The sequence below is a fragment of the Sphaerodactylus townsendi genome, linkage group LG01 (assembly GCF_021028975.2).
Source record: "Sphaerodactylus townsendi isolate TG3544 linkage group LG01, MPM_Stown_v2.3, whole genome shotgun sequence".
Lineage (NCBI taxonomy): Eukaryota > Metazoa > Chordata > Lepidosauria > Squamata > Sphaerodactylidae > Sphaerodactylus > Sphaerodactylus townsendi.
The window spans coordinates 20,693,840-20,721,394 of NC_059425.1; the positions used below are offsets into that span (position 1 = coordinate 20,693,840).

At 49.5% G+C, this 27,555-nt stretch overlaps 1 protein-coding gene across 3 annotated transcripts; it reads right to left on the reverse strand.

Annotated features, from left to right (window-relative positions):
• SLC25A44 (solute carrier family 25 member 44) lies at positions 1-27,540 on the reverse strand. 3 transcript variants are annotated; one of them, XM_048513023.1, is made up of 5 exons: positions 27,252-27,537; positions 19,913-20,035; positions 8,051-8,684; positions 6,326-6,453; positions 1-3,165 (listed from the first exon to the last, which is right to left on the reverse strand). In XM_048513023.1, the coding sequence occupies exons 3-5, from the start codon at positions 8,670-8,672 to the stop codon at positions 2,974-2,976; spliced, it is 942 nt and encodes a 313-aa protein (XP_048368980.1). In that variant the 5' UTR covers positions 8,673-8,684; positions 19,913-20,035; positions 27,252-27,537; the 3' UTR covers positions 1-2,973. The 3 variants fall into 3 exon arrangements, with proteins under 3 accessions (XP_048368980.1, XP_048368988.1, XP_048368996.1); XM_048513031.1 differs by lacking the exon at positions 19,913-20,035; XM_048513039.1 differs by lacking the exon at positions 1-3,165 and having other exon boundaries at positions 6,324-6,448; positions 27,252-27,540.
• Positions 27,541-27,555: the final 15 nt, after the last annotated feature.

Here is a 27,555-nt window from a genome sequence, read left to right on the forward strand (position 1 = left end):
TCAAGTAAATAAATAATAAAAACTTTAATTACACTTCAAAGACGCCTTACAGTGCAAAATTGAAACCTCTTTTCCCCTCCAATGTACATTTATACATTCAAACTCCATATCGAAACAGCAGGCACCGAGTAGCACAGATGGCGTGGAATTCACTCCCGTTTAAGCAGACCTCAATGGGCAAAAACTCTCCATTCGCATGGATCTTCCTGGGCGGCCCTACTCGCTCAACCGTTCAACCCTTGTGTTTGGAACACTTTTACAGTCAACCAAGTCATAACCGTTTCTTCAGATTGGTCTGACGGACCTCCTTGTGGAGTCTCTTGTGCACCAGCGCTTGGAAGCCAAAATAATAATAATAATATTTTTTTTAAAAAAACAGCTATTTGGAGCGCTGTGCGCATGTCAAGTTGGGTTAGACAAAGAATGGAATGAAATTTCAGACCCCCAAATTTTTGTCTGTGGAAAGACCTGACCAGAAAGGCAAAAGACACCACAGTTGTGAATTACTTTTCACTGCACTGGCATGGGGGATCACATGTAAAATGTGCCCATGAAACAGGTTTTCTAAAGAACGGATCTATCTGATGAACAGATGGCAGTAACATATCGCTGTGATGCTTCTGGCTCCAGCCTTCCAGGGGGAAGGTGCAAACCTTTACAGTGGTCTTACAGTGCCTTCCTGAGCAGTTACACTCTTCTGCTCACGCTGGTTTTAATGGACTTGATGGCTGTAGCTCATATTGGGACTGCACGCATTGAAGTTCATTTACCTCATAACTGTGAAGAAAGTACCAACTGAAGTCACCATCCAGATTCTCCCCAGTGTAAGCCCCCCCCCTTTAAAAGCCCATCCCTATGCAAAACAAGAAAGTGAAATGTATGGAAATGAACAGCAATGCATACAAAGTGGTTCAGTCCCGGAAGCATGCGCTTTCGACAAAAGCAAACAGTGTAATGGCTCCATTTAGCAAAAAAAAGAAACAAGGCAAAGCAAGACGTTAGGACAAAAATCAAATTTAGGCTGCGTGTTGGGATATTCCTGATTGATTCCAATCACAAAAAGGCTCCTCATTTGCTCAGATGCCACAGGCTGATCCCGTTCAACATGAATCTGCGAAAGCTGGAGTTAAGAGGTGACAGGCTTAAGGAACGCCCCTACATGTAGAGAGTGACCACGGTCAGGGGGGAAGGCTAGGCCAGAACCCCTGACACGCATTCTCTGGGCAGGGAAGCTTTCCAGAAAGCGAAGCAGCTCATTAGCCCAGCACCTATGCGCAGAGGCCACACCTGCTTGTATAACCCCTCCTAATGACTGGCAATGGTGGAAAGCTGCATTCCCAATCATGGGGAGGGAGAATGCGCACGGCTGCGGCCGCTGCATGTGAGTGCCGTGCTCCAGGGCCAGCACGCTCATGTGCACTCTCCCTCGCTGTCAAGGAAGAGGGGTTGCGTGTAGAGCGTTCAAGGGGAGACCTCACAAGAGGCAGGGGCACATGGCTTGATTTCACCCATGTCCCACTGCACACTGAAAACAAATTGGGTTTTACACACTGCATGTTTCTCTACAGGCCCTACTTACAGAATAATGTTTAAGAATTCAATAGGTGGGGACACGATCCCCTCTCTTAGTTCTCAATTATGGCACTCACGTAAACTGACATCAGTTCATCGGTTAATCTTTGCAGCAGCTAGAACCACCAAAGTGCCAAGAGTACCACTGATCTGTACTGCTTTCAAAGACACCCCACCCATGCCACACAATAAAGTGAATCAATTTACTTTAATTCCACAAAAATGACTTTTGCTCCCTGCCAGATCTCTATGCAAAGGTAACGACACAAATAACTGAAAAGGGGCGGGGGGGGGGGGATGGTGGGAACGATCCACTGTGGACCAGCAGGAGCTGCATTCAAAAAGCACCAGAGGTGGGGACAGTATTCAGATGGGAGAAGACAGGGCAGAACGAACAGACTGGATCAAACCACCCAATCTCATGCATCCTTCCTCACAGGCTCAATGGCCCCAGTATTTTACAAATTGTTTCTGCAAAACTACACACTCTGCCTTTCAGATGACGCCCCCCAGATGGAGAGAATCATCAGAATTATTTGTGCTTTGAAAAAAAATAGAGGGGAAAACATTTTAAGACATGGATCTTCTTCACACTCCCGTTGCAAAGGCCACAGAAAACTGGAGCACTTTCTCCTCCTAGGTCGTACACACACAGAACGGTTTTGCATCACAGTTACCATGGACTAAAAAGAGAACTTCCTTTAAAATCCCCTTTGATACATCAAAAACAACAACCCTGCTTTGATAATGGAAGATTGGCAAGAAGGTTTCCAAGAATATACAAAAGGAGAAAAAATTAATATGTACAAATCTTGTCCGGATATCAAAGCAGCGTGTTAAAAAAAATAACACGAGGTTCTCCCCCCCACCCCCATCTCAAAACTTCACATAGTAGAAGGTTTGGGGAGACGGGGGATGGGACTTTTATCAATGAAATATTTTCGGTCTACAGGCAAACACTGTTGTGACTGGTAGATTTCCCAGCCAAGGGCTCTAGCGAGGGAAGTTCACTCTTCCAGTGTAGAAATTTGGCAAAAGGATCAAAATCCATTCCGAGTGACACTGGTGCTCTGCTTCACCACTCAGGTCTTTTAATTTAAGGAAAAAACACAACACCTGGAGGTGCGCAACATTTTGCTCACACGTGAATTAGGTGTCCAAGAGTTTTACAGTAGGCTGTTCCTCTACAGAAGGCTGGGACCATCCCAAAGGACGCCAGGGAGCAATACCGGCGGAAGGGAAAAGGATACTTGATAGAACCGCCTACACTGAACGTGCCACAGTCTCATTACAATGTACCAGAGAATTCTCCAGCCACAAGGCTCTCTTATTTTTGGTGAATTGCCAACCACGGCTATGGTCCAAGAGATCCCGAGGGTGGCGGGGAGATCTCCAGTTCTGCTACCAATGCCTGGAGTCCACCAGCTCTGGACGGAGGCTCAGCTTCTTCAGTGTCTCGTAGCCCACCACGATGACAATGGTGGAAGGGGTGGCCGAGATGATGCGGGCCGAGAGACCTTTCATGAGGCCCCATGGACCTTCCTCCGCTATCAGCTGCTTGAACGTGAGAATGATGGAGTTTTTGCCTTCCACCTTAGGAGGAAAGAAAACCACACAGTCAAGAGAGATTCAGCTCAATGCAACATGAAGGGCCAACTGGGCCACAGTTTCACAAGGGCTGTGGGCACCAAGATGTTCATTCACACAAAGCTCTACTATACGGAGTCAAACCATTTGACTATCAAGGTCAGCATGTCTTACTGTAACTAGTTGTGGCTTTCCAGAATTTCAGGCAGAGAAAGGTCTTTCCCAACACCAGTAATCCAAGATCCTTTTTAGTGGAGATGCCATCACAGGCCAAGACCCTTTGAGGGTAGCAGAGGCATGAGGACAAAAAGAAATGGATGTTGCAACATGTTTGCGTCCTGATCAATTGACTAATTGACCAGAATAGCACAAGTTAAATCATTACAACTGCACAAATCCGATTTTAATAGCACACTATGTGCAGAACTTAACATGAGGGAATCGCCTGGTTTGAAGAGAGCTGGAACTTTTCTGGAAGTCAGCTATAGATAAAAGCAGTGGCGAGAAAGGACGGGCAGAGCTATTTATAGGAACAGGCTATTTTTTGGATCGATGGTGGTAAAACAGGAGTGAAAACTATGCTCAGAAACAGATCAGCAGAAGCTAATAGGACTATATGCATCATCCAAAGCTTCTACTTGAGTCACATCATCGACCTGATTGGCCCATTTGTCAACTTTAACTGCGGCTCCTTGGTGTGTCCCCAGCATTGCCACTGCGGACACAAGAAATGAAGTCAAAACCTTCCTTCAGCAAATGTATATGCTCTTTGGCCCCTTTTCTAAAGCACAAGACACAGAACTTGGTATAGCTCAGGAGTCAGCAACCTTTACTATGAAAAGACCTATTTTTGCTCCGTGCCCAAGGAAAAAAAACCCTGGGGTGCTGTGTGGTTTCCAGGCTGTATGGCCGTGTTCTAGCAGCATTCTCTCCTGACGTTTTGCCTGCACCTGTCTGGCATCTTCAGAGGATCTGATGAACCTCTGAAGATGCCAGCCACAGATGCAGGCGAAAAGTCAGGAGAGAATGCTGCTAGAACACGGCCATACAGCCCGGAAACCACACAGCACCCCAGTGATTCCGGCCGTGAAAGCCTTCGACAATACAAAAAAAACCCTGTTTGGAGCCACAAAACATATATGAATCTTATAATAAAGGTGACACAGCCTATTAAGTATAAATTAGCCCCTCAACATTACTGCTAGGTCTAACTGAGCATGTGGCTCTGCAGTGGACTATTTATGATTACTTGGGATTTTAACTTAGCCATTCTATTATAATACTATCATGTTTTGTTGCATTTATGAATGACCTGTGGGCCATAATAATGACAAGACTGACTGAAGATAATGTTGGTAGTGACTTCCTTATACAGCACATAATAAAGAAATTCACTAGCACAAAACACACTAACGATCATGAACATATTCTTTTAAATGGGGGTCAGACAAACATATGGAGATGTACACTATTAACTGTGTCAGCTAAACAAAGCCTCCAGGTTCAGAGGCAGTATACCTCTGAGCATCAACTACCAACAAAAATGCTGCAAGGGAAGGCTGTTGCCTTTAACCTGGCAAATGTGGGATTCCTAGATGGACCCCTACCTGATCTAGTAAGGCTTTTCTTACATAATGTTGATCCCATTTGCCAACATGCCTTGAAAACAGTGAGGGAAACAGTAATAAATGCCGTGCCAAAGGATAAATAACTGTGTGCTGTCCTCAAGCCCCTGTCCCCTTTACATCTTAAATCCCCTCTTTTCCCTACAGTTTCTGCCTCAATAAGATTACCAATCCATACAACTCTATGGAACATACCAGTGCTAACCATCACCTCCTACCCTGCCCAGCAGGTGCCTTCCCTTCCTCCTTGTGGTGTAGCCAGCATGGTGTAGTAGTTAAGAGCAGGTGACCTCTAATCTGGAGAACCGGGTTTGATTCCCAGTTATGCCACTTGAGCTGTGGAGGCTTATCTGGTAAACCAGGTTAGATTGTGCACTTCAACACACGCCAGCTGGGTGACCTTACCTGCACACAGTTCTTCAGAGCTCTCTCAGCCTCACCCACCTCACAGGGTGTTTGTTGTGGGTGGGGGGAAGGGAGAGGAGATTGTCAGCCCCTTTGAGTTTCCTTACAGGAGAGAAAGGGGGGATATAAATCCAAACTCTTCTTCTTCTCCTCCTTGCTCCTCACAGCAGCTTCAGCAGCTGAGCTCTCCTTTCTCACCAGCTGGCCACTTCTCCTTTTTGCCTGGCCTCCTTTCCCATGGTCCAGACAGCCTCATTTACTGTTCTGGAAACGCTTCATGCTCTCTGGGCAAGCCTGGGTTCACACTGGATGTGCCCAGAAGGGAGTGTGCAGTGGCTGTGGGCACCACAGCCAGTGAAGAAACCAGGGCTGGAGGCATGGGCACGGCGCCTTCCACCTCTCTGGCACTTCTGCCTGATTCGCAGGAGTGGGGAGAAGCAGAGCGCAAGCATGCAGATGCAGACTGCCAATGGAACTGACTTTGGTGGTAGACATGCTGAGGAGGCACCATGTCCCTCCTTGGAACCACAGTGCAGCATGGGTTCAGAAGGGCCATCGGCTGACATGACTGCAGCCCACAGTAGCCCTAGCAACACGGCCAAGCAGCTGGTCGGCAACTATAGCTCTTTGGTTGTTCCTCCTGCCCTGCCCCCAGGCCAGGCTACACCTCCTGCACTGTTCTGCTTGGCTGTCCGTCTGCTTGGGAACACAGCCACTGCAGAGTGGCAAAAGCCCTCGAGCCCTCCGGGGAAGAGGCGGCCTATATAAATCTAAAATATAAATAAATAAATAAATAAAAAGGGCCGAAGGTTGCAGACCCCTGGGTCGTGCCATTCCAAAACCTGGAGTGATTTTTTTAACCAGAGGCTGAATCTCTAAGACTGTCAGCCTACAAAGTGGAAGAGGACCAGGCTATCAAGAACACAAAGTGCAAAGAAGAGGACACGAAGGGGATTGGAAACCATCTTGTGATCTGAGGGTACGAAGGGGCAGCCTGTTTGGATACCTCCCATGTCTCTGAAATAGGGAAAGTCAAGTTAATTATATGCAAACCCACAAGGACAAAATCAACTACAAGCCTTCAGCCCCTCATAAAGCCTTAGGCAGCAGAGTCATCAAGCCGAAGTGATTCTTACCTGCACACGAGTCCGGATGACGTCCATGGGGTTGGTGAGGGTGGAAGCCGTGGCAGCTGCCATTGGCCCGGATATGGCTTGGAGGAGCAGATGCGGGCAGTCTGTGGGCGTGAGGCTAGAAAGCTGTTCTGGGAACAGGAGAGAGTGCCACGTTACAGCTGCCAGCACAAAGCGCCAGGTAGCAGCAGAATAAGATGCTGGGGATAAAGACCAGGGAAGGGCTACAGTCTTCCCACTTTGCCTGGGGGCTTCTCAGAAGCCTCCAACTGACAGCTTAGATGTGCCTTGTTCTGATTTGGTAAGGAGGTATTAGCATCTCAGGAAAGAGTTTATTGACAATTATCAGCCACTGTCTCAGCACACATTACTGTAACCTTATTGTAATCCCCACTGTAAATCTGACAGTAGCCTCTTGAGACCTGAAAAAAATTGACCAGGGTCTTCACTGTGTCCACTGCAAAGGCTTCCAGTCTCTTCCCTAATGTTCTTTTCCTGCTTAACATCCCGCCTGAAGATATGTTTTGGGGAACTCAACCACTTGCCCATACCATGATCGCTGATACGCATGGTTTTTATTATCTCACTACAGAAACAGATCTTGAATAACACAGATCACGGAATAATATAGCTGGCCACCAGAGGGCACTATTTCACGCAGCCGACAGAATGAGCAGGACAAATGACAACTTAATGCTAGTTGTCATTCTTGTTTTGTCTAAGCAGCATCATACTAGATCAGGGGTGTTAAACTTATTCGTTCTGAGGGCTGGATATGACATGAATGTGACTTGGTGGTGCCAGGCCCAGGGGAGGGGTATGTGGTTGTCCTAGCTGGTCCCAGAATAGCACGGGGGGAGGGTGCTGGACTGGTGAGCCTGCAGTAGTGTTGGGTGGCTGCCTCTAGGGGATTTATCAAGCCCCCAAGCCACCTGAGGCAACCCACCCCCCACTGCTCCCAATCTGGCCTGGCAGGAGAAGGAGGGTTGCCTCCATTGGCTCATGGGCCTGATAGGCCCCCTCGAGGGGTTGAATCTGGCCCCTGGGCCATGTATTTGAGACCCCTGTGCTGTGTTAAAAGTGCCCTGCTGTACCAACATGGCTATTTGTACTATTTGTGGGCTATTTGAGACTCTGTGTGGCGTTGTGCTGAAGAGCATGTGGACTCTAATCTGGAGAACCGGGTTTGATTCCCCACTCCTCCACATGAGTGGTAGAGTCTTATCTGATGAACCAGATTTGTTTCCACACTCCTACATTCCTGCTGGGTGACCGTGGGCCAGTCACAGTTCTTTGGAACTCTCTCAGTCCTACCTATGTCGTAAGGTGTCTGTTGTGGGGAGAGGAGGGGAAAGGAGTTTGTGAGCCCCTTTGAGTCTCCCGGGGACAACACCTGCCACGGGTCCGCAGCTGCAGGGCCAGGGTGGCTCAGCATGGAGCACCGCGATGGTGGCAGGCTGGCTCCTGGGCCGTCTAAGCCACCTCCCCCCCCACCCCGGCCTCCCTGCAGGCTGCCTTCTGCCCTCCACAGGGCCTTGGACAGGCACCAGCTCTTCTGAGTTGGCATGAGAGAGGAGGGGGTGATTTCCCCCCCACACACACACACACACCATTGTGCCCAGGGTCATTTGACCCCACCCCCTGTCCCCGTTACAAATACGCCACTTGTCCTCATAATGGGATTACATGGACTGGGTTGGTGGTTTGTGGCGTTCTGGTTTCACCTACCTGCGTAGAAGTGGTAGAAGGGCCACCAGGCGGCACTGTTGGGAATGTAGGTAAGGAGGGAGGCCACGTAGCCCCTGTAGAAGCCTTTCAGCCCATCGGCCTTGAAGATCTGTGAAATAATGTCCCGGGTCTGCCCAAAAACCGGGAAGCGCTTGCCTTCATAGGTCTGTACCTTGAACCGGCCCATGGTCTCGCCTTTCCGCTGCATCATCAGGTGCTGGGAGACCACATCTATGGGCACTGTGATGCTCTGGGCCACCAGGGAAGCCGACCCGCCGGCTACCACAGACTTGATGGTGTTGTTGTTGCTGTACCTGGAAACATATTTGCGAGTCAGCTCATATGTCGTCACATAGCACTGGCCCGAGATCAGGGTGAAGGTGTTGACCAAGAAGCCCCGGTAGAGTCCTGTTGCTCCTTCTGCCCGTAGGATCTTGACGAAGGCGTCGAAAGTCCCATTGTAAAGGCTCTTCCCCTTCTGGACCTGCAGCCGTGTCCGGATGAGTGTGAAGGGGTACACACTGACCCGGATCATCATGGTCATGCAGACGCCAAAGACGTAGAACTTCTTCTTGTCCAGGTGCTCCCACTCGATAATCGGGATGTTACGCTTGTCCTCCATGATTGAGGTCCCCTGGAAACGAGGGAGAAGGAAGTGAGTTCCTGGCTCCTTGAAGGCACAGATCTGCTTGGCCATACCTGATTGCTGTATTCCATCTATTAGGCAAATCTAATTCTTTCGTACCCAAACTATAGCTTGAGTTTCCAAACTGTAATCTATGCACATTCCTCTGCTTTCGCCTCTGCTGTCCCTGTTTCCTGTCATAAATTTACTCTAATCTTCATGGCTGGGCAGGCTCCACAGCATCAGCCGTAACTACGGAACTCAGGTCAAACATCCCACCAACCGCAATTTGTGCAAACCATACACTAATGTCCTGCCTGTTCTGATTCTTCAAGGCTATCTCCTGCTACCTTCAATTAACGCTGCTATGGATACAAACTGGGTTCCTAGGCATTGAAAGGCAGCATGCTGCCATGGAGCCGCAGACCCTTTCATGGCTTGTTAACGGACCTGTTACTCAATTACAAAGTCATAGTCCATTAGGGTGTCTTTTTTTAGTTTTAAATTTAAATGAATCTGTACAAACCTGGACACACCGAGCCTGATCACAGGAGAGGCGTTTTCTCCCACACAAGAGGGAATAATGCCCCTCCTGATATGGTACCCACCACTCATGATTTCAGATGACTTTTTTGCCATCAAGTTGCAATCGACTTATGGCGACCCCCGTAGGTTTTTTAAGAGACACTCAGAAGTATTTTGCCATTGCCTGCCTCCGTGTCACAGAATCATAGAGTTGGGAGAGACCATAAGGGTCATGTCATGCCCCCACAGAGGCTTTTGTTATTTCCCCATTAAGATTCAGTTTCCCCATAGTTAGCATGGTTTTCGTTCATTGTTAAGTCTCCTAAGGGAGGGTATTTCAGTTAGCCCCTGTCCCTTTAAGACATTTCCCAATAGGCAGTTTCTTTTCTTTACCCAGCAATCTCTTGTTTTAGTTCTAGCCAGTCAGTCAGAGTGAGGTGCTAAGGGTAGTTGGAGACTGGAATATTCGTGATGTACATATAAATATATGGTGGTCCGTAGAGCACAAGTTAAGTTTAACAGCAATTAGAATCAGAGAAGGACTAAAAGAACTGAAAGGAAGCAAGACACAGTGGACTTTCTTGAAAGCAGCCAAGAGTAGACACAGTCTGCAGCTTCAAACCTGCTCAAGACAAGCAAGTACTCTGATTTAGACAGACCCAAGGGAGGAGCTAGGGTCTTGATTCGCTCAAGTAATAAACCTATTGTTGAACTGTTAAACCTGGCTTGTGTCTCCCCCACTCTGTCCTAGCCAAGTACAGGGCACCAAAAACAGATTCACTTGGGGGGCAGAACAGGCCATCAAATCCAACCCCCTGCCATGCAGGAACACACAGTCAAAGCACTCCTGACATATTATCATCCAGCCTCTGTTTAAAAATCTCCAAAGAAGACTCCACCACTCTCCAAGGCAATGAATTCCATGTTGAACAGCCCTGACAGTCAGAAAGTTCCTCCTAATGTTTAGGTGGAATCTCTTTTCCTGCACCTTGAATCCATTACACCTGGTCCTAGTCTCTGAGGCAGCAGAAAACAAGTTTGATCCCTCTTCAACATGACATTCCTTCAAATATTTAAACACAGCTATCGTACCACCCCCACCCCCACCCCGTTAACCTTCGCTTCTCCAGACTAAACATCCCCAGCTCCCTAAGTCTCTCTTCGTAGGACATGGAATCCAGACCTTTTACCATTTTGGTTGCCCTCCTCTTGACACGACCCAGCTTGTCAATATACTTCTTGAATTGTGGTGCCCAGAACTGAACACAGTACTCTAGGGGAAGTCCTTGTGGGCCTCCCATCCATATTTTTGCCAAGGACAGGGCTGAGAGTGGCCCCAGGTCACCCAGCAAGTTTTCATGGCTGAGTGGGCATTCGAACCTGGGTTTTTCAAAACCAAGTTTGACACCATAACTACTGGTTAACTAGAAAACCTGTATCCACTGGAAGGTCTGACAAAACCATTTGGTCTTACACAGCCGTTGAAATGCTAGTAATATGGAGGCCTCGGTGACTTGCACATGATGACTCTTCTCCACTGCATAGGAATCATCACCGAGAGAGCTCTGGAACAGGCAGATCTTGATTGAATCCGCCTGCAAGATGGTACTCAACATGGAATAGAGTAAACAGCCCTCTACAAGGCCCACTCAAGTGAATTTGCTGCTCAAGAGCATACTGGGGTAAGAGGCCCACGAGATCAATATGTTTTCAAGAGACTCATTAAAGTGATTAGTTGACACACTGGTTTCTAGACCACGTGTCTAAGGCAGGTCTTGAAAGTATCCAGGCAAAGCCTGATGAAGTCACAGAAGCCACAATGGTGGCTACTTGAGAGGCAGCACCTTGGCACCTTGCACTGCAGTCTGCCCTGACCTGGACTGGACGGCCCAAGCTAAGGCCAGAAGGTAAACAGGGTTGGCCCTATTTGGTATTTGGATGGATGTCCTCCCAGAAAAACCAGGGTAATGACACAGAGACAGGCAATGGCAAATTATTTCCAAATGTCTCTTGCCTTGAAAACCCTAGGGCGCTGCCATAAATCAGTTGTGACCTGATGCCCCCCCCCAAAAAAAATTGAGGTCTACTTCCTTATACTATGCCAGATAAGAGAGCCACCTGTATACATTTCCCGTATTTCTCTCATTTATTGTGCAGATGGCAGCAAGCCATTCTTTTCTTTATTGGCAAGACAACTCTGTCTTGATCAGCTATACATGCCGAATATACTATTGAAAGCAGATTCCAGCTGCTCCCTTTTTCATTATAATGACTGAAAAGAAAATCCAGACTATGCTTCCATACAGCCAGTTACAACAACAAACCACAGTCTACAGTTATATCTGAATTAGCAAACTGTACGTAGCATGGCACTGGGAAATCAAAATCGCAAGTAGTGGCTTCGGTCTACAACTTGTTGGCTTGGAAGTAATGGCAAACCATGATTTGCTGCAAGTCCAGAAAGACACTACACTAGCTGGTTGTCTGCCAAGACAAGGGGGACCACAGGAACCCCCAGATTCTTTTACGCTGCAGCAAATGAAGGCTTGTGATCGATTATGTCTTATCAGGAGCACAAGTTTTTTGCACGAAAGGAGCTGGAAACAGAACCACTTGCTGTTCTCCTTGGTCTTCTCAGGCTTCCAGTTCAAAAGTAATCTCAGAATCCTTCTGGCTACCTCTGTGTGAGAAATGAAGAAGCAGACACAACCGAAGGAGTGGATCTGTAGTTATGGTGTACCCTGCCCACATGCAGGAGTAAAGCTGGGTCTTTTCAAGAGGGGGGCTGTTCAGAAAGTGGACCAAACTATAGACTTCACAACCCCCAAGACTTGTTTGTGGCATCAAAGGTTCACAAAGGAAATACAAGCATGAGTGAGAGATGACTTTTGGACTGGACAAGATGGAGGGCGGATCTAGCAGTGCTATCCTAAGCACGTCTATTCAGAGTCATGCTCAGGTCTATTCAATGGGACTTCCTTCCAGCAAAGTGGTTTTAGGACTGCCCTGTAAATGATTTAATATCTGCTCTTTATTGGGTTTAATTTTAAACTTAGCTGGACTACCATCAATGAGAAACAGGAATGAAGACAGACCAATATCAGGAAAGAGGAAATCTGAGCAACTCATCTGAGCAGTTAGAAGGATTTAGTGATTTACTTCCAACTGAGTAGGGTAATGCACTACATACCTGAAAGGGAGAATTTTTTTTCACATATGCAATTACAGAAAAGAGGACGCCAATGTAAATTTGCATATGAGTCACAGTTACACACAGTAATAAAACTTGTGAATCAGTCATTGCTGGTGGTTCCACCTACTGCCAACATTAACCAGTTGGCAGCAAAGATCAGGCAATAAATCATGCTTCTGTTAAAATCAATCCCTGTTCTCTTTTAAATGACTGAACTGCCATGGCTTCTATTACCTTAGGTTTTTTATCCTACGTAAGGACTGTATTAGTTCTATACTTCAAAGTGAATCATTGCTAAGGAATAACAGGTTGGAGCCAGACTAAACTTTTCCAGTAGCAAAAGAGAATTTGCCTGCCGCCCTGCACTCCCTAAAATGCTGTTTCTGGGGAACAGGGGACGCTGAAGAATGACATGGGGTAGAAGCCTGCAGCAGGATTGGAGGAATAGGTGGCAAATGCCAACTTAGTTTACATCCAACCCCTTGTCCTATTGAGTTGTGCCATAAATTAAATAGCAATACAGTAACAGAGGAGTCTCCTGATAGAAATTCGACATGTTTCTGAATTTCCAGGAATGGCTTACACTGCCTCAGTTCAGATAGGGCACCAAAACAGGGCTGAAGGACTGTAACTACCATGAAAAATGAAGATCAAATTGGGAGAACTCACACAAGGCCTTACTCTGCTTCCAGACATCTGAAGCGTTGAGCAAATGGGGAAAGGCAGCAGGCAAGCAGTTCTAGGCCAGTGGTGGCGAACCTATGGCACGGGTGCCAGAGGTGGCACTCAGAGCCCTCTCTGTGGGCACGCGCAAGCAGAGTTCGTCTTGTGGGGTGGGGAAATTGCCCACACACACACACACAGACACACACCCCAGGCTGGCCTGGGCCACTGGGCTCAATTATTAGCAATAAACCTAAGACCTAGTTTTGGAGAAGCAGTGTAGGTAACCCTGTTAAGCGCTGTTAAACCCCACTGATTTTCATGTGAAGAACTAAAGTGCTATCCTTTACCTGGAAGTAAGCTCGGTTGCTGGCAATGGGGCTTGCTTCTGAGTAAACCCTCCTAGGTTCATGATTCACCCGCTCAAAGAGTTGCATGGTTGTTTCAAAGCAAAGCCACTGACTTGTAGGGATGCACCGCTGACCCAGCAGCACCGTAGGTAGAGCGCCAGCACACTGGCCCCAATCCACGGCCTCTCTGCGTCGCTCTCGGGCTCACCCCATCCTCCACCCCCCCGGGTGAGAGTCAGCAGGTCATGCGAACTACCTGGCTCGGGCCACCTCACCTGGTAGGTGTCTGGCCATACAAAGGGACAATGGGGCCTTTGCCCCCAGGTGTGGATTAGACCCAGACGCGGACACTTCCTCCCACATCATCGCATACCAGCTCCGGCATGAGATCATGCAATCACTATGATGATGCTCCCAGTCTCCTCGCCTCTCCCCGGCCTGCGTCATATAGCGCGCTGCGCGCCAGCAAAGTGCCAGGGAACCGCCGCCTTTGGCAGAGTTGCCGGATGCTGGTTGGCTCCAGCAACGGTACTCTCCACCAGATGATATCTCAGCGTCGTCTACAGTTTCTTCACGGTGACTCAGCGTGCCGCGACCACAACCTGGTGCGAAACCACGAGCTCGAACCTCCACCCTGCTTGCCGTGCGCCTGGGAAAGGGGCGGCGGTACCGGCGGCGATCAGCTGGATCGGCATCCAGGAGACGTGCAGGTGCCGCCTGTAAACGGATCGAGAGCCGAGACCGAGTTCAGGACACTCTCTCTCGTCCGGCCGAAACAGCGGTAAGTATGGGAGCGCAAAAGCAGGGCTTATGACAAGCCGCGTTAGCGGAGTGGCGTTAAGCGTAGCGGCAGGGTCTCGTAAAGAGAGGGAGCTCGCCAAATTGGATTGAGGAGATTGAAGCTCAATGTCCGCGCCAATTTGCCGGAAGGGGACATTGAATCTTAAGGATTAGGAAGGCATAGAGCACTCTTCACAGAGCCTCGTAGCGCCCGTTGTGCTGCTACTGGCGGTATTCTTTAATGTAAAAGCCATCAATACCACGAGGTCGCCAGAATCTCATCTTGCATGCCAGCCACTCCTTCGACCCTTCAGCTTCAGACTGCACCCAGACTTTCTATCCACTAAATTGGGCCACCTGTCCTCCTTCTGCCTCCCTCGCCTCAGCCTTCAAATCCTCCCAGCGGCCCGGCCCGTGCATCCTCCTCCCTTCGCCCGCCTTCATTTTCTGAAGCCCGCTGCCTCCATCAGGCGCCCCGCGTGTGGGCGGCACCAAACCTAGCAGAGCATCCCAGCCACGATCTGCAAAAAAAAAAAAAAACTGGCGGGCTTGATGCAGTATTCACAATATGCCCGTGTGCACTGGCCGGAAGGGGGGGGAGGTGATGAATCCAGCGACTTGTTGAGTACCGTCCCATAGGCTACAGCATCCTCACTGGAAGCTCCGCCAAGGCAATGCGGAGTAGGAATCACCAGCCCCTATAGAGGCGCTGCCAGGAAGCGATGCATAGAACCACCCTAATGGTCGGAGGACCCCGGACAACCATGCTTTTAAACCCGCGCCCTGTCGTGGTTTGGGAGGCGTTACCGCCATCAGTCATAACGGGGAACATTTTCGGCACGCCGCTGCTTCTACCCGGCGGTGAACATGATCCCCGTATCAGATTGTCCTGCGGGAATGCCTGGCTTGATAAGCCTCACGGAGTGCTTATAAAGGCGTGCGCGGTCTGGCGGATGGCACCCAAAGCGCTTCTCAGCATCCGGGCAAAGCCTCAGGGCCCTATGCTGGGTTGTGAACAGGCTCAAGGGGGCGCAGAACGGTAGATAAGAGCCCCAAAATAGGCTCCTCTTCGCCTTGCCAAAGCGCCTCACTGGTGCGCGGGAAGATCACGGCTGGGAAGATAAAGACTGGCCGACATGCTTAAAGTCTGCCAGGATATCCCTACCGCCCACCAAGCCAATCTTTTAGCGCAGCCCTCTCCACGCAGGACTGGGTTGGTGGCTGGCCAAGCCAGGCGGGACGCTGAAGGGAATGTAGGCTGCCTGGAGGGCCTACAACCCCGGCCGGAGGAGTCCCGGAAGGGGCTGGGCAAGCCCCAGGCTCAGATGCGGTGGTGCCAGAAGGCTTCCGCTGGAGAGAATGCCATTAGAGAGCTGTGAAGTGCTCTAGCCCAGGACCAAGGGAGGGAGCTGTTGGAGACCCAAAAATCCAGACCGCCTCCCTCTTCGTGGCATCTGGCTCATCTGCACCCGGCTATTTCTTTCAAAGTTCCCCACAGTTACTACCGTTTGCCCCCACTTGTCCGCGGCGACCCCATCCCTGCGGACCGGTAGGCAGTGCCCTGCCAAAAGCTTATCTGCTGCTGGGCGGGATTGTTCCGTAATCCGGGGTCGCCGACTCCGCGCGCCAGGGTTATCCATCCAGGTGGTGAACCTCCGCGGGCTTGCGGCGGAGACCGCTTCTTTAGCTAATCTCTCCACCAGCATAAACGCCGTGATTCAATAAAGGCCCACGAGGCGGGCAGCCGGTGACGTACCATTGCAGCAGTGGAGCGCCCATTGGGAAAGCTGGCCCGTGCCTGGAGCTCACCGGTGAGGCCCACTCCGAGGAACTGGTGGACACTGGCGCCCGTCTCGCGGCGTCATTAGAGGTGACGGTGGCCTGATCAGTGGCCAGCGGGCCTGCCCTTGTATCTGGGGGGTGGAAAACAGGCGCGAGGCCGGGCGATCCAGCCAGCTCCACGGTGCAACCCTGGACTCAGCGGCAGCTCATGAGTCCGCCCATTGTTCTGGACATACGTAAACCTTTGGGGAAGAGGCCTCGCGGAAGGCCGGGGTTAAAGCGACGCGATATGGGATGGATAAATCCACCCCGCGCCGTTCTCCGTGCGGAAATCTTGACCCGACTGTGTTTGCAGGCTCACCTCCTGGCTTTACCGCCCGGGGCTGTTCCCTTCTCCTCCCTCTCCTTCTATTTTTTTACTACCGACAGGGAGGCGGTGTGAGCTGGCCTCCTGGATTAAAATCTGGGCCCATCCTGGGTACCGCAGCGGCACCAGGAGACAGGCCCTAAGTTAGGGATGCTGCGGCGCAGGATTCCTCATAGGATCCTGGCAAATGGCCAGGTGAGTGAAGCGTAAAAGCGCCCGGGCCAGCTGTAATGAATTCAAGCGTGCAGGCCGGCGGCGGGCAGCCCGCAGGCGATCCTGGTGGCGGCGTCCTGCCCAAGATGAATCCTAATCACAACTTCCATAGCACCCTTAGCCTTGCGGTCGGCATCTGGGTCCGCGGTGGTACGTCTCTTTGCGGGAAATTTTCCTCTTTGCGGTGGGAATTCACTTTAATCGTCTGATTGCTTTGTTTCTGGTCACAATCCTTGGCCGGAAAACACTCCTAAAGTCCCTTTATAAAGCAAATTAAGTATGCATACCCGATTTCCCTAAAGTGATTCGCTCGCCCCGCCCAGCCAGACTCTCGGACCTCGCCTTGGCAGCCTGATGGCGTGTTTGACCTACTCTTGCCCTTTCATCCGACGGTTGAAAGGGTAGTGGTGAAACATCCCCTGCGCTCCATGGGATGCGAAACAACCTGCCTACTCAGCCGATCAGTAGCTCCGCCGTTCCAGGCCGGCCTCCGCCACCGGCTGGCTGGCGGAACCGACCCTGGGGAAAGGAACAGTCTCTACACCACAGATCCCTGAACCGACTGCCATAATAGATGGCCGTGGAATGGCACTGAAAATAGCCATCGGAGATGGGTGGATCTCTTTTGGGACCCTGTCCTCGTTACGTTAGACGCGCCCGGCCTTAAACATTAAAGGCCAGATATTTGGTAAAGAAGCAATCACCAATAAACTCAAGGGTACTACGCAGCAAGGCCACCCGAACACCCGAGGACCTCTATTACGCCTATCTTGCTTGTCCGTCGCTGCAGCTCGCGGTCGCTGCATCTCGCCGCCTGCTCTGCCTGCCTCCTGCGGTGGCGGTCGGTGGCCTGCTTTGTGGCTTTGGTCAGACCAACATCTGGGAAGGCGGTTGCTGCCGCCCGCCCAGCGTCACCACCTTCTGCCTGGGCGAATTACCTGCAGGTGAGGAGTTTGCTAAGCTCCTGTCACTCCCGTTTGCAAAGGCCTGGGGATTTCCTGAGGCAGGGGTAGGGAACCTTTAACACTCAAAGAGCCATTTGGATCCGTTTCCACGCGGGAAAAGAAACCTTGGAGCGCAAAATAATTTTTTGACATTTAAAATAAAGGTAACCACTGTATAGGGTTTTAACTTTACTCGCTCATTCTGAGAAGAGCGCTGGATCGTCCGCCCTGTTGCCTACAGGGTGGGCAGGATGGGAGCCAGCAGCTCGGCCTTGCTGGCCGCCGGGGAAGCGCCCGCCCAGCTCCAGCGGGGTGGGCGAGAGGAAGCCCTACGGTGCGATCAGCCCGGTCGTGCGGGCAATTGATGCATCGCCCTGCTGCCTGCAGGGTGGACAAGGACTTGGCGGCTCAACCTCGCCAGCAGCTGGAAAAGCCAGCCAGCTCCAGCGGGGGTGGTGAGCTGGCCAGCCGACGTGGGCAATTGAACACCACCACGGGGAAAGTCAGACCACCGTGGAGCCGCGGTCTGCAGGGAACAGAAGGCAGCATGCGTCTCGGGCGGTTCCCCTGTCCTAGAGGAATCTGGCCTGAATTCCTTTATGAACGCCTCGTCCATCAAGTACTCAATGAGCGCTGACTGGGGACCCATCGTCCAGACCCTCCCGGCCGGCTCTCTCTCCCTCCTAACCAAAACTGTTGCCAACCACCAGTCAAACACCTGCGCCCGCATCTCCGGCGCGCCGGGACGAGAAATCGGACCGAGCCCATTCACCGGCTCGGCCAGTTGGAACTGCACGCATGTGGAAGACATCCCCCCCGTGTACGGGAACATCCTACTCCCTCAAGGTTGGTTCTGGACTTGCGGAAGAACTCAACTTCACATCCTGCCCGACTCTCTGCGGACTCTTTGTTGTCTCCAGCGTCTTACTATCGTTCCTCGGAGAGCCCACCTCCGGGAGCTCAGCGCCCTTCGGCTCGCCCTTCCTCTTCGACCCTCCTGCGAGATGACGCCAGTTACCCTCTCAAAGACAGGTTTGTCTCTCGCTGGCTTCCCTGGTGGAATTGGGACTACGCCTCTGGCATCGGGAGCTATTGGCGGCTGGCCTAAGCCCTTCGCGAAATCCATCAATTCACCTCCATTTGCTCTGGGCGGCGGCTTCCGGAAACAGGAATGATCAAAGCAACCCTAAGATAAATGTGTGCGCTAATGACTATTTGTTGTTAATGCATGGGGTTGTGAGATGTAAAGAATATGTGTTGTTTAATCTCTCTGATAATTCCCAATTGATTCACATGAAGGTGCATGAGTTGCAAGATGTTGTATCCAATCTGAAATATGGCCGTATTGCCTGGTGGTCATGTGGAGCTAGCTACCAGAGGATGGCCTCAGCATGCATACCAATTTTAATATTGGCTTAATTATGTGCCTCCTCGCCGGATCCACCATCCTTGTATATCTACTAGCGCATATAGCATTATGCAAAGCCCTCACGACTTTCCCTTACATACGCCAATCAGGTCATCGTATTTGCACAAACCTTCGACCAGCAGGCGAGCGGTGGCGTCCTTCGTCGGTAGCAACCATTTGACTTCGGCCTAAAACATAAAAAAGGAGGATATGTAGGGATGCACCACTGACCCAGCCTTTACCGTGGAGTAGGCGTAGCACACTGGCCCAACTTCACGGCCTTCTGGTGGCCAGCTCCCCATCCTCCACACCCGGTGAGTCACAGGTCATGAACTACCTGGCTGCGCCACCGCAGATGTGTCCATACAAAGGGACAATGGGGCCTTTGCCCCCAGGTGTGGATTAGACCCAGACGCGGACACTTCCTCCCACACGTACCAGCCCGATGAGATCATGCATCACATGATGATCTGATCTCCGCCCTCCGGCTGCTTACCGATCCGGCCTCCCTTGCACGCCCGCATAAAGCCTAATAAAGGTGCCAGGAACTAGCACGCCGGCAGAGTTGCCAGGATCACGGACCCCCGCGCTCCCGCTGCTGGTACTCTCCACCAGATGATATCTCCGCGTCTCGTCTCGTTCTTACGGTGACTCCGCGTGCACGACTACACTGACTACCACCAAGCTTACTCCCGAGTAATGCATGCCTTTGAGCCAACCGTTTTTTCTAAACTAAAACCTCAGTATTCAGGTTAAATTGCCATGTTGGCACTTTGCGATAAATAAGTGGGTTTTGGGGTGCAATTTGGGCACTTGGTCTCGAAAAGGTTCGCCATCACTGTTCTAGGCCATGTTCCATTGCCACATTTCAAGGCTCAGGTAGCTTGTACTCTAAACTGTGACCTGGTTTGTGGGTAGCGCAAACTGTGGGTTGTTGTGATGGTGGAAATGAGCCAGCGCCAAGTGGCCAAAAACCCTGGACAAAGACAGTTCTTCTAAGAAAGAACGGTACCTTTCAGTGATCATGCAGCACAAGCGAATTTGTAGGCAACCAAGGAATCTCTTCAACATTCATCCTGAGTATCAAGAGACTGCAAAGTCTTCGGCCTTTCCTTTTTACAGAATCTCAAACTTTCTGTGGAATGAGAGAATGGTTTATCTGAGAGTTGTTTTTTTTTTAACCAAATGTATCTCTTACCTTTCTGCCCTCACAAGGGCTGCCAAGGTGGCTAACAAATCGAAACATGCTTAATAAAACCACATTTTAAAACTACTAAAACCTACCCCAAAACATGGAAGCACCTGAGGCAAGTCCATAGAAGGTGACTATGGTGGCTGGGTAGGTTCAGAAGGAAGTAGGGGGTCCTTTCAGGTATGCTGGCCTCAAACCATATATTTATTTATTTTTATATATATCAGATTTAATATACCGCCCCATCCCCAAAGGGCTCTGGGCGGTGTACAACCAATAAAACGATCACATTAAATCATGATCAATAAAACAACATTTTAAAATACCAGTTAAATGCAATTAACAACCAGCTCCAATCTCCATCTTAAAATCAGATGATGACATAAGCATGGACTCATTGGGTGGTCGGCATAATATGGACAAGCCCCCAAGGTGGAATATGGGGCGCAGGGGACGGCACCTTCAACGGCCGACCTCCCCAAAGGCCCAGCAGAACAACTCCGTCTTGCAGGCCCTATGGAACTGTTCTAAGTCCTGCAGGCCCTGGATGGCTGGGGGGAGAGTGTTCCACCAGGTTGGGGGCTTTAAAGGTCAGCACCAGGACCTTGATTTGTGGCCAGAAACAAACTGGGAGCCTCAGCAGATTGACCAAGATTGGAATGACAAGGGAACAGGGAGAACATGGCAGCCAGCATAATTCCTAGAGTCTTTAACCCACCACAGATTCTCCAGCTTCTAAATGTTGCCTCCCCCCGCTCCCCATTGCCTCTACACTCGATTCAAGGTTTTGTTTCATAGTCCTGAAGGTTTGAACCTTTGGGCTAGATCCAGACGCTAGCAATTCCCAGCCCCTTCCCCCTTCTCATGACAGAGCCCCCTTTTTGACAATTCCTCAGAGAACCTAGTCCTCCCAAGGGCAGCACTGCATGGAGGTCAACAAGCTGCAACGGGGGGGTGGGGGCGGGGGGGGCAGGGCGGGGCGGGAGCAGGAACGTTCTATTCTGCCCTTCAAAAATGTTGTCTACTTTCAGTGACAGAAAAGATTCCCTATATTTTCAGTGAAGTAATTCTCAGAAATCTACACATGCTGACATTTATTCCAAATCTTGGTATCTCAAGTTTTTTTTTCAATTCACAGAACTTCCAATGTGGCTAATATAGAGAAAGTAATATTAATACAAACCTCCCCAGCATTGCTAATTATTATTAAATTAAATAAAAAGCAACTGCATACAATCCATCCACAAAAACAAAGCTCTGGTCATGATTATTGGTCATCCCACAGTCGACAAGCAAGGCACCAGGTGAATGAATGTACGTGGACAGAGAATTCCATAAGCACGGCGTCATCACACAGAGCTCCTCATCTCCGGTGGTGAGCCACTGCCCAGCAAGGCAGGAGATCCCCCTAAAACAGTGGTTCTCAACCTGGGGGTCACGGGCCCTTTGAGGGTCGAATGACCCTTTCACAGGGGTCGCCTAAGACTCTCTGCATCAGTGTTCTCCATCTGTAAAATGGATAAATGTTAGGGCTGGGGGTCACCACAACATGAGGAACTGTATTAAGGGGTCGCGGTATTAGGAAGGTTGAGAACCACTGCCTTGAAATGTCATATAGTTCATATAATAATTAAGTTTGGTCAAGAAGCAACCAACTCAAGGGGTTTTCAGGGCTAACAATGAGCAGAGGTGGTTTGCCTGCCTCCGTGTTGTGACATGTGCCTTCCTTGGTGGTCTCCCATCCAAGTAGTCACCGACCTGCTTAGAATTCAAACTCTGATGAGCTGGGCCAGTCTGTGCTATTAAGACTACTAAATTATCTTAACTACCAGGCAACCTCGCATGGGGCAATTCCAGAATTTCCTAGTGCTATTTCAGCCAAGCAGATCAATGTCACCTGTGTGTACACACCTGCCCAACAGATTCAGGTTTCGGAGGCTGGGCAAATTCCTTGAGCCACACTCCTCAAACCCCCTCAACCCCACATGGCAATCACCATCCTCAGCTCCTTGCTCCACTGCCTGCCACAAGTCTACTCCAAGACAGAATATGTACCATATGTGAGCCATCAACATACTGAGTCCTCCCACTGGCCTACAACGGTGTATTTTGATTGGCAGCCGTTTTCCAAGTCCTCGAGCAGAGACTAATCCCTTCAGCTTCATTACCAAAAACTGAGTCTGGGACCCTTCTGCATGCAAAGTATGCACTGTGCCATGACAGCCTATGAGCTTTTCAGACAGACCATTCCACAAGGTGGGGGCCCCGATGGAGAAGGTAAGTGCGGGGGAATGATTGATTTTGCCCAATTACTGGTTGGCACCTGAAGAAGACATTGCTCAGATGAGCAAAACAAATGAATAAATAACACTCCGCTGCCGCGTGCCAACAAGGCCGGCTCTGGCCACTAAAACAGACTGAACCAGACTGACTGTACACAAGAGAAATGAGGAATTCGAATCAGATGTTTGGTACGAATGGAAACAAGGGGTGGCAATACAGCCTCCCTGGAAAACTTGAAAGCTGCTATGCCGCACCAAAAAAGTTTCAAAAAAGAACTCCAGTGTGAAACCCCTACACTGGAATTTTGCAGATTTCACGTGACCAGACTTGGGCTCCACAGAGGCTGGGAGCAGCTAGCTCCCTGCAAGCTACTTATCTTGCATCTGATAGGCTTGTTTATGCCACTGACTTGGTCTTGTTTCCATTTGTTCTTTGCACAGTAATGTTGCAGTTCTTGGATCGCTGCGTTTCTTGGCCTCCTTTCTTCTGTTCTATCTATGTACATCTTTCTGCCAACTGAGAAGGCCCCATCGCATGCTACAAATGTGTTGGTTTTTTAAGTAATACAAAACTGGCTTTCAGCAGACTTGCAAGCCCGTAATAGCTATCAAATACTTAACCAGTTGCAGTGGCCTGTCTACCACCATTTACGTCTCCGGAGTCATCAGTTATGCAACACTTCAAAGACAGAAGCAGACAAAACGCATTCTAAATGGCCGTGGCCGCTCATACCCTCTCCAGTCTAAACGACCTTACAGGGTTGTTGTGAGGGCAAAATAGAAGTGAGGAGAGTGATGTGAGGCGCTTTGGGTCTCCATTGGGGAGAAAGGTGAGATGTAAACGAAGTAAATTATGGTAAGAGCAATTCGTTAACTTAGCTGTAGTCTGTACTAAATCCACTCTTCACCAGTTTAATTGCGTGACCCGAAGTTCTTTTATTTTAAGGAGTGAAAATGTCAAGTGGGTAGCCATGTTAGTCAGTAAGAGTAAGATTTGAAACCAGTGGCATCTTAGAGACCCAATAAGATTTCCAGAGTCAAACCTCCTTCTGTCAGATACCAGTCTGACAGATGAAGCTGTGACATTTGAAAATGGATATCTTGTTGGTCTTTAAGGTGCTCCTGGACTTGAATCTTGCTCTTCTAAGGAATAAAAGTTTTAATTTAGCCACTTTCTCCCTTGCTTGTTTACACCAGTCAGCTTCTTCAGTTTTGTTTAATCTGTTCTGTACTTTTCTTCGCCCAGGTCTGACAGTTTATTTACTACGCGGCGCTCTGCGTATTAAAAAAACAGACCAAGGAATGCACATTTTGTCCCCTTTCAGCACATTAACCGAGCCGACATTTACAAGGAGTTGCAGCTCTGGCTGAACGTGCTTCTTTGGCCAATGAAGCTGCTTCTTTTGTACTCTGGACGAGAGGAAAGGTTCCGGAATAAGGGGTTGGGTCGTATCCAGAGCACAGCAAGAGTCTAACGCACTCTGCACAGACCTCAAAAGGGACAGAAGGAGGTCAAACCAGCTGGAATATAAGCCCGCACTTCTAATTTTAATTCTGAACTCATCTCTGGGATGTTCATAAGGGATTAGCATAGCCAAATAGTGGAACTTTTCAACGTTTTTGCCCAACTTGCAACGTAAGTCCAATGGTTAGGTGCAGGCAGTCTATTATGTGGCAACACATTTTACTCCCCCCGTTTGCAGTGAGGAAAAATGAATCCCATCACATAACAAGGTCATAACCTGAAAGGTGGGGCATCCAATTATCACCTGAGAAAAACTGAAAGAAAAACAAAGCCAGTGCAATGCAACTCTACTACAAACGTGGCTTCAGGATCATACAATCAAGGACATTTGATTACCCGTCAAGTCACAAATAAAAAAACTCCACAAGGACAGCCAGCAGAATGCTTTGCAAAACAGGAATCCAGAAGAAGAACACACGCTTGCATAAACAAAATGTCATCTGTTTCTTCAACAGTCACACGGAGGAAGGAAGAAACAAGAAGCGGCCAGCCACTGTCGAAACTGCAGATGGGAATCAGATTCCATAGATGCTACCAGTGTACAAATGGGTGTGATTTTTTGATCACATGGACCATCTTAAGGCTGAGGGCAAGCAAGTTATACAAAGCAACCCCGTTAGCAAAAACCTGAATCCCATCCAAGACAGTCTGCAGCATCTCAAGTCCTTCACACCAGATGCACTTGTCAGTGGATTTCACAGACACACGTTTTTGCAGTCTTGGTATGTGCTTCTGGTGAGTGACCAGTTAGGCAGATAAACCTGGCCCTGTTTTTAAGAGACAACATTCTGCATTTCCATTCACCTGAATGCCAGAATTCTGGTTTCTTCAACAAACTTAAACTTCTAGGAGGACACAAACACCATGGTATGTACCCAAGTGGTAAACTAGTGGCCAGGCACATGGTTGCAAATCAGTAAACAAGTTTAAATTGCAGAGCTCAAAGAAAGAGCTGTGGAAAGTTCATATCCAACAGATACATAAGGATTTGTTTATCCAGTTACTGGTGTCTGACACAGCAATAGGCATTTTGTCCTACAGTTTATCCCTAACGATAAGCCTTCACTAGAAATCTATTCTCAAATTTTTTATTTCAAGTTCAGTGGCTGAACATCTGCTCAGCTTGCAGAAGGTCCCAGGTTCGATACCTCACATCTTCAGTTTGAAGGATCAGGTTGTAAATTCTGCCTGAGGCCATAGAGAGCAGTTGCCAGTCTGAGTAGGCAATACTTGAAGGACCAATTATCTGATTCACTATAAGGCAGCTTTGTGTGCTCATATACAGACTACACCCCTCAAACCTGAAACTACCACGAGCGTGGTTAAGAGTAGGTGAATTCTAATCTGGAGAACCGGGTTTGATTCCCCGCTCCTCCACCTGAGTGGCTGAGGCTTATCTGGTGAACTAGATGTGTTTCCACACTCCTTGGGCTAGCTAGTCACAGTTCTTTGGAACTCTCTCAGCCCCACCTACCTCATAAGGTGTCGGTTGTGGGGAGAGGAAGGGAAAGGAGCTTGTAAGTCACCTTGAGTCTCCTTACAGGAAAGAAAGGTGGGGTATAAATCCAAACTCTTCTTCTCTATTCCCCAGAAAACATTTTTCATTCACTATCATATTAGCAATCCCCAGTGAGGTTCCCTAGCTCATTGCCACACTGCATATTGCACTACTATTCCCTCCATTTGACAAATTCACCAACTGTCCACTCCCAAACCTGTTTTGGGAGATGATGAAGAAACCAATTCACATATGTTCCCCCTCAATAACAGTCCTCTTCCTCCTCTCAATTTTTTTAGCAAATTCTCCCTCTCCCAATAAAGGTTCCACAATATCCAATCTTTGGAGTTTCATTAGGCTAGAGCATTCACACTAGGCTTTGTACACGTACCTGCTATTTACTACCCCTCCCTGCTTTGCCCTGGGTAACCCCAAACCTTCTACATAGTCTTGCCTTATATAAGCTTCTCAAATATTCCCTATTTCAAGTGCCTCCCCCCAGTAACCTCCTCTCACAAACATTGGGGTTTGGGGCGAGAATTTATCCCTAATCCACATTTTGCCCTTAGAATCTACCCTGCCATCAGAACCAGGACCCTCTTTTAGGGGGTTGATCACTCCCTTTAAAGTGGGCGCTTTCCCCATTCTCAAATTCTCAGTGAGGTTCCCCTGTTTTCCAACACTAGCTCACTGTGAGCAGCAGTGGCGTAGGAGGTTAAGAGCTCGTGAATCTAATCTGGAGGAACCGGGTTTGATTCCCAGCTCTGCCGCCTGAGCTGTGGAGGCTTATCTGGGGAATTCAGATTAGCCTGTACACTCCCACACACGCCAGCTGGGTGACCTTGGGCTAGTCACAGCTTCTTGGAGCTCTCTCAGCCCCACCTACCTCACAGGGTGTTTGTTTGCAAGGAGATTGTAAGCCCCTTTGAGTCTCCTGCAGGAGAGAAAGGGGGGATATAAATCCAAACTCTTCTTCTTCTTACATATTCTACTTCTATCCCCCCCATTTGACAAATTCACCATCATAAGAACATAAGAACAAGCCAGCTGGATCAGACCAGAGTCCATCTAGTCCAGCACTCTGCTACTCACAGTGGCCCACCAGGTGCCTTTGGGAGCTCACATGCAGGATGTGAAAGCAATGACCTTCTGCAGCTGTTGCTCCTGAGTACCTGGACTGTTAAGGCATTTGCAATCTCAGATCAAAGAGGATCAAGATTGGTAGCCATAAATTGACTTCATAAATTTATCCAAGCCCCTTTTAAAGCTATCCAGGTTAGTGGCCATCACCACCTCCTGTGGCAGCATATTCCAAACACCAATCACATGTTGCGTGAAGAAGTGTTTCCTTTTATTAGTCCTAATTCTTCCCCCCAGCATTTTCAATGTATGCCCCCCCGGTTCTAGTATTGTGAGAGATCCATCCCCAAATCTGTTTGGAGAGATGATGAAGAAACCAATTCACATTTTTGGGCAACCCCAACCCTTGTACATACTCAGCCTTGCCTTATATAATCTCATACTCAGCCTTCTCTTTTATAAGCTTCTCAAACACTCCCTATTTCAATTACCTCCCCTCAAACATTGGGATTTGGGGTGTGAATTTACACTTAATCTACATTTTGCCCTTAGAATCTACCCTGCCATCAGAATGTGGACCCTCTTTTATAAAGCTGATCACGCCCTCCAAAGTGGGCTCTTTCCCCATTTTAAATGAACTCCCCCCTCCCCCGATAACCTGCCCTTCCCCAGAACTGCCCTCTTTCTCACCCTGGGATCTTCACTCCCCAGCATGTGCCTCTGCCCCTTTTCAAATTCCCCCCTCCCAGGAACCTGCGCCTCCCCCTCACCAACCTCCAGGCGGCGGTTGGGCGCCTCGCCTCGGCCCTGCCTTTCCTCTGGCCCCAGGCTGGGGCCTCTGCCCCAGGGCGCCCCCCAGCCAGGCCCGGATTTCCTCTTCTCTCGCTTCCTCTCACACGGTCCGAGAGAAGCCCTCGGCGAAGGGGCGGAGCCTTCTGGCCTCCCGCCCGAGCCAATGGCCGCCCGCGACTCAGCGCCTTCGCCTCCATCTTATGTGCTGGCAACGCAGGCCCGGGTCGGCTTCCATTCGCTTTACTACGCTTGCTTCTCGGACAGGAGCGGAGATAGAGGCCGGCGG

Coding starts and splice junctions, on each gene's coding strand:
- SLC25A44 (XM_048513031.1), bottom strand. CDS start 8,672: ATGGAGGACAAGCGTAACATCCCGATTATCGAGTGGGAGCACCTGGAC. Junction 6,454..8,050: donor CTTCTACCACTTCTACGCAG/GTAGGTGAAACC, acceptor TCCTGTTCCCAG/AACAGCTTTCTAGCCTCACG. Junction 3,166..6,325: donor TCATCCGGACTCGTGTGCAG/GTAAGAATCACT, acceptor TTTCCTCCTAAG/GTGGAAGGCAAAAACTCCAT.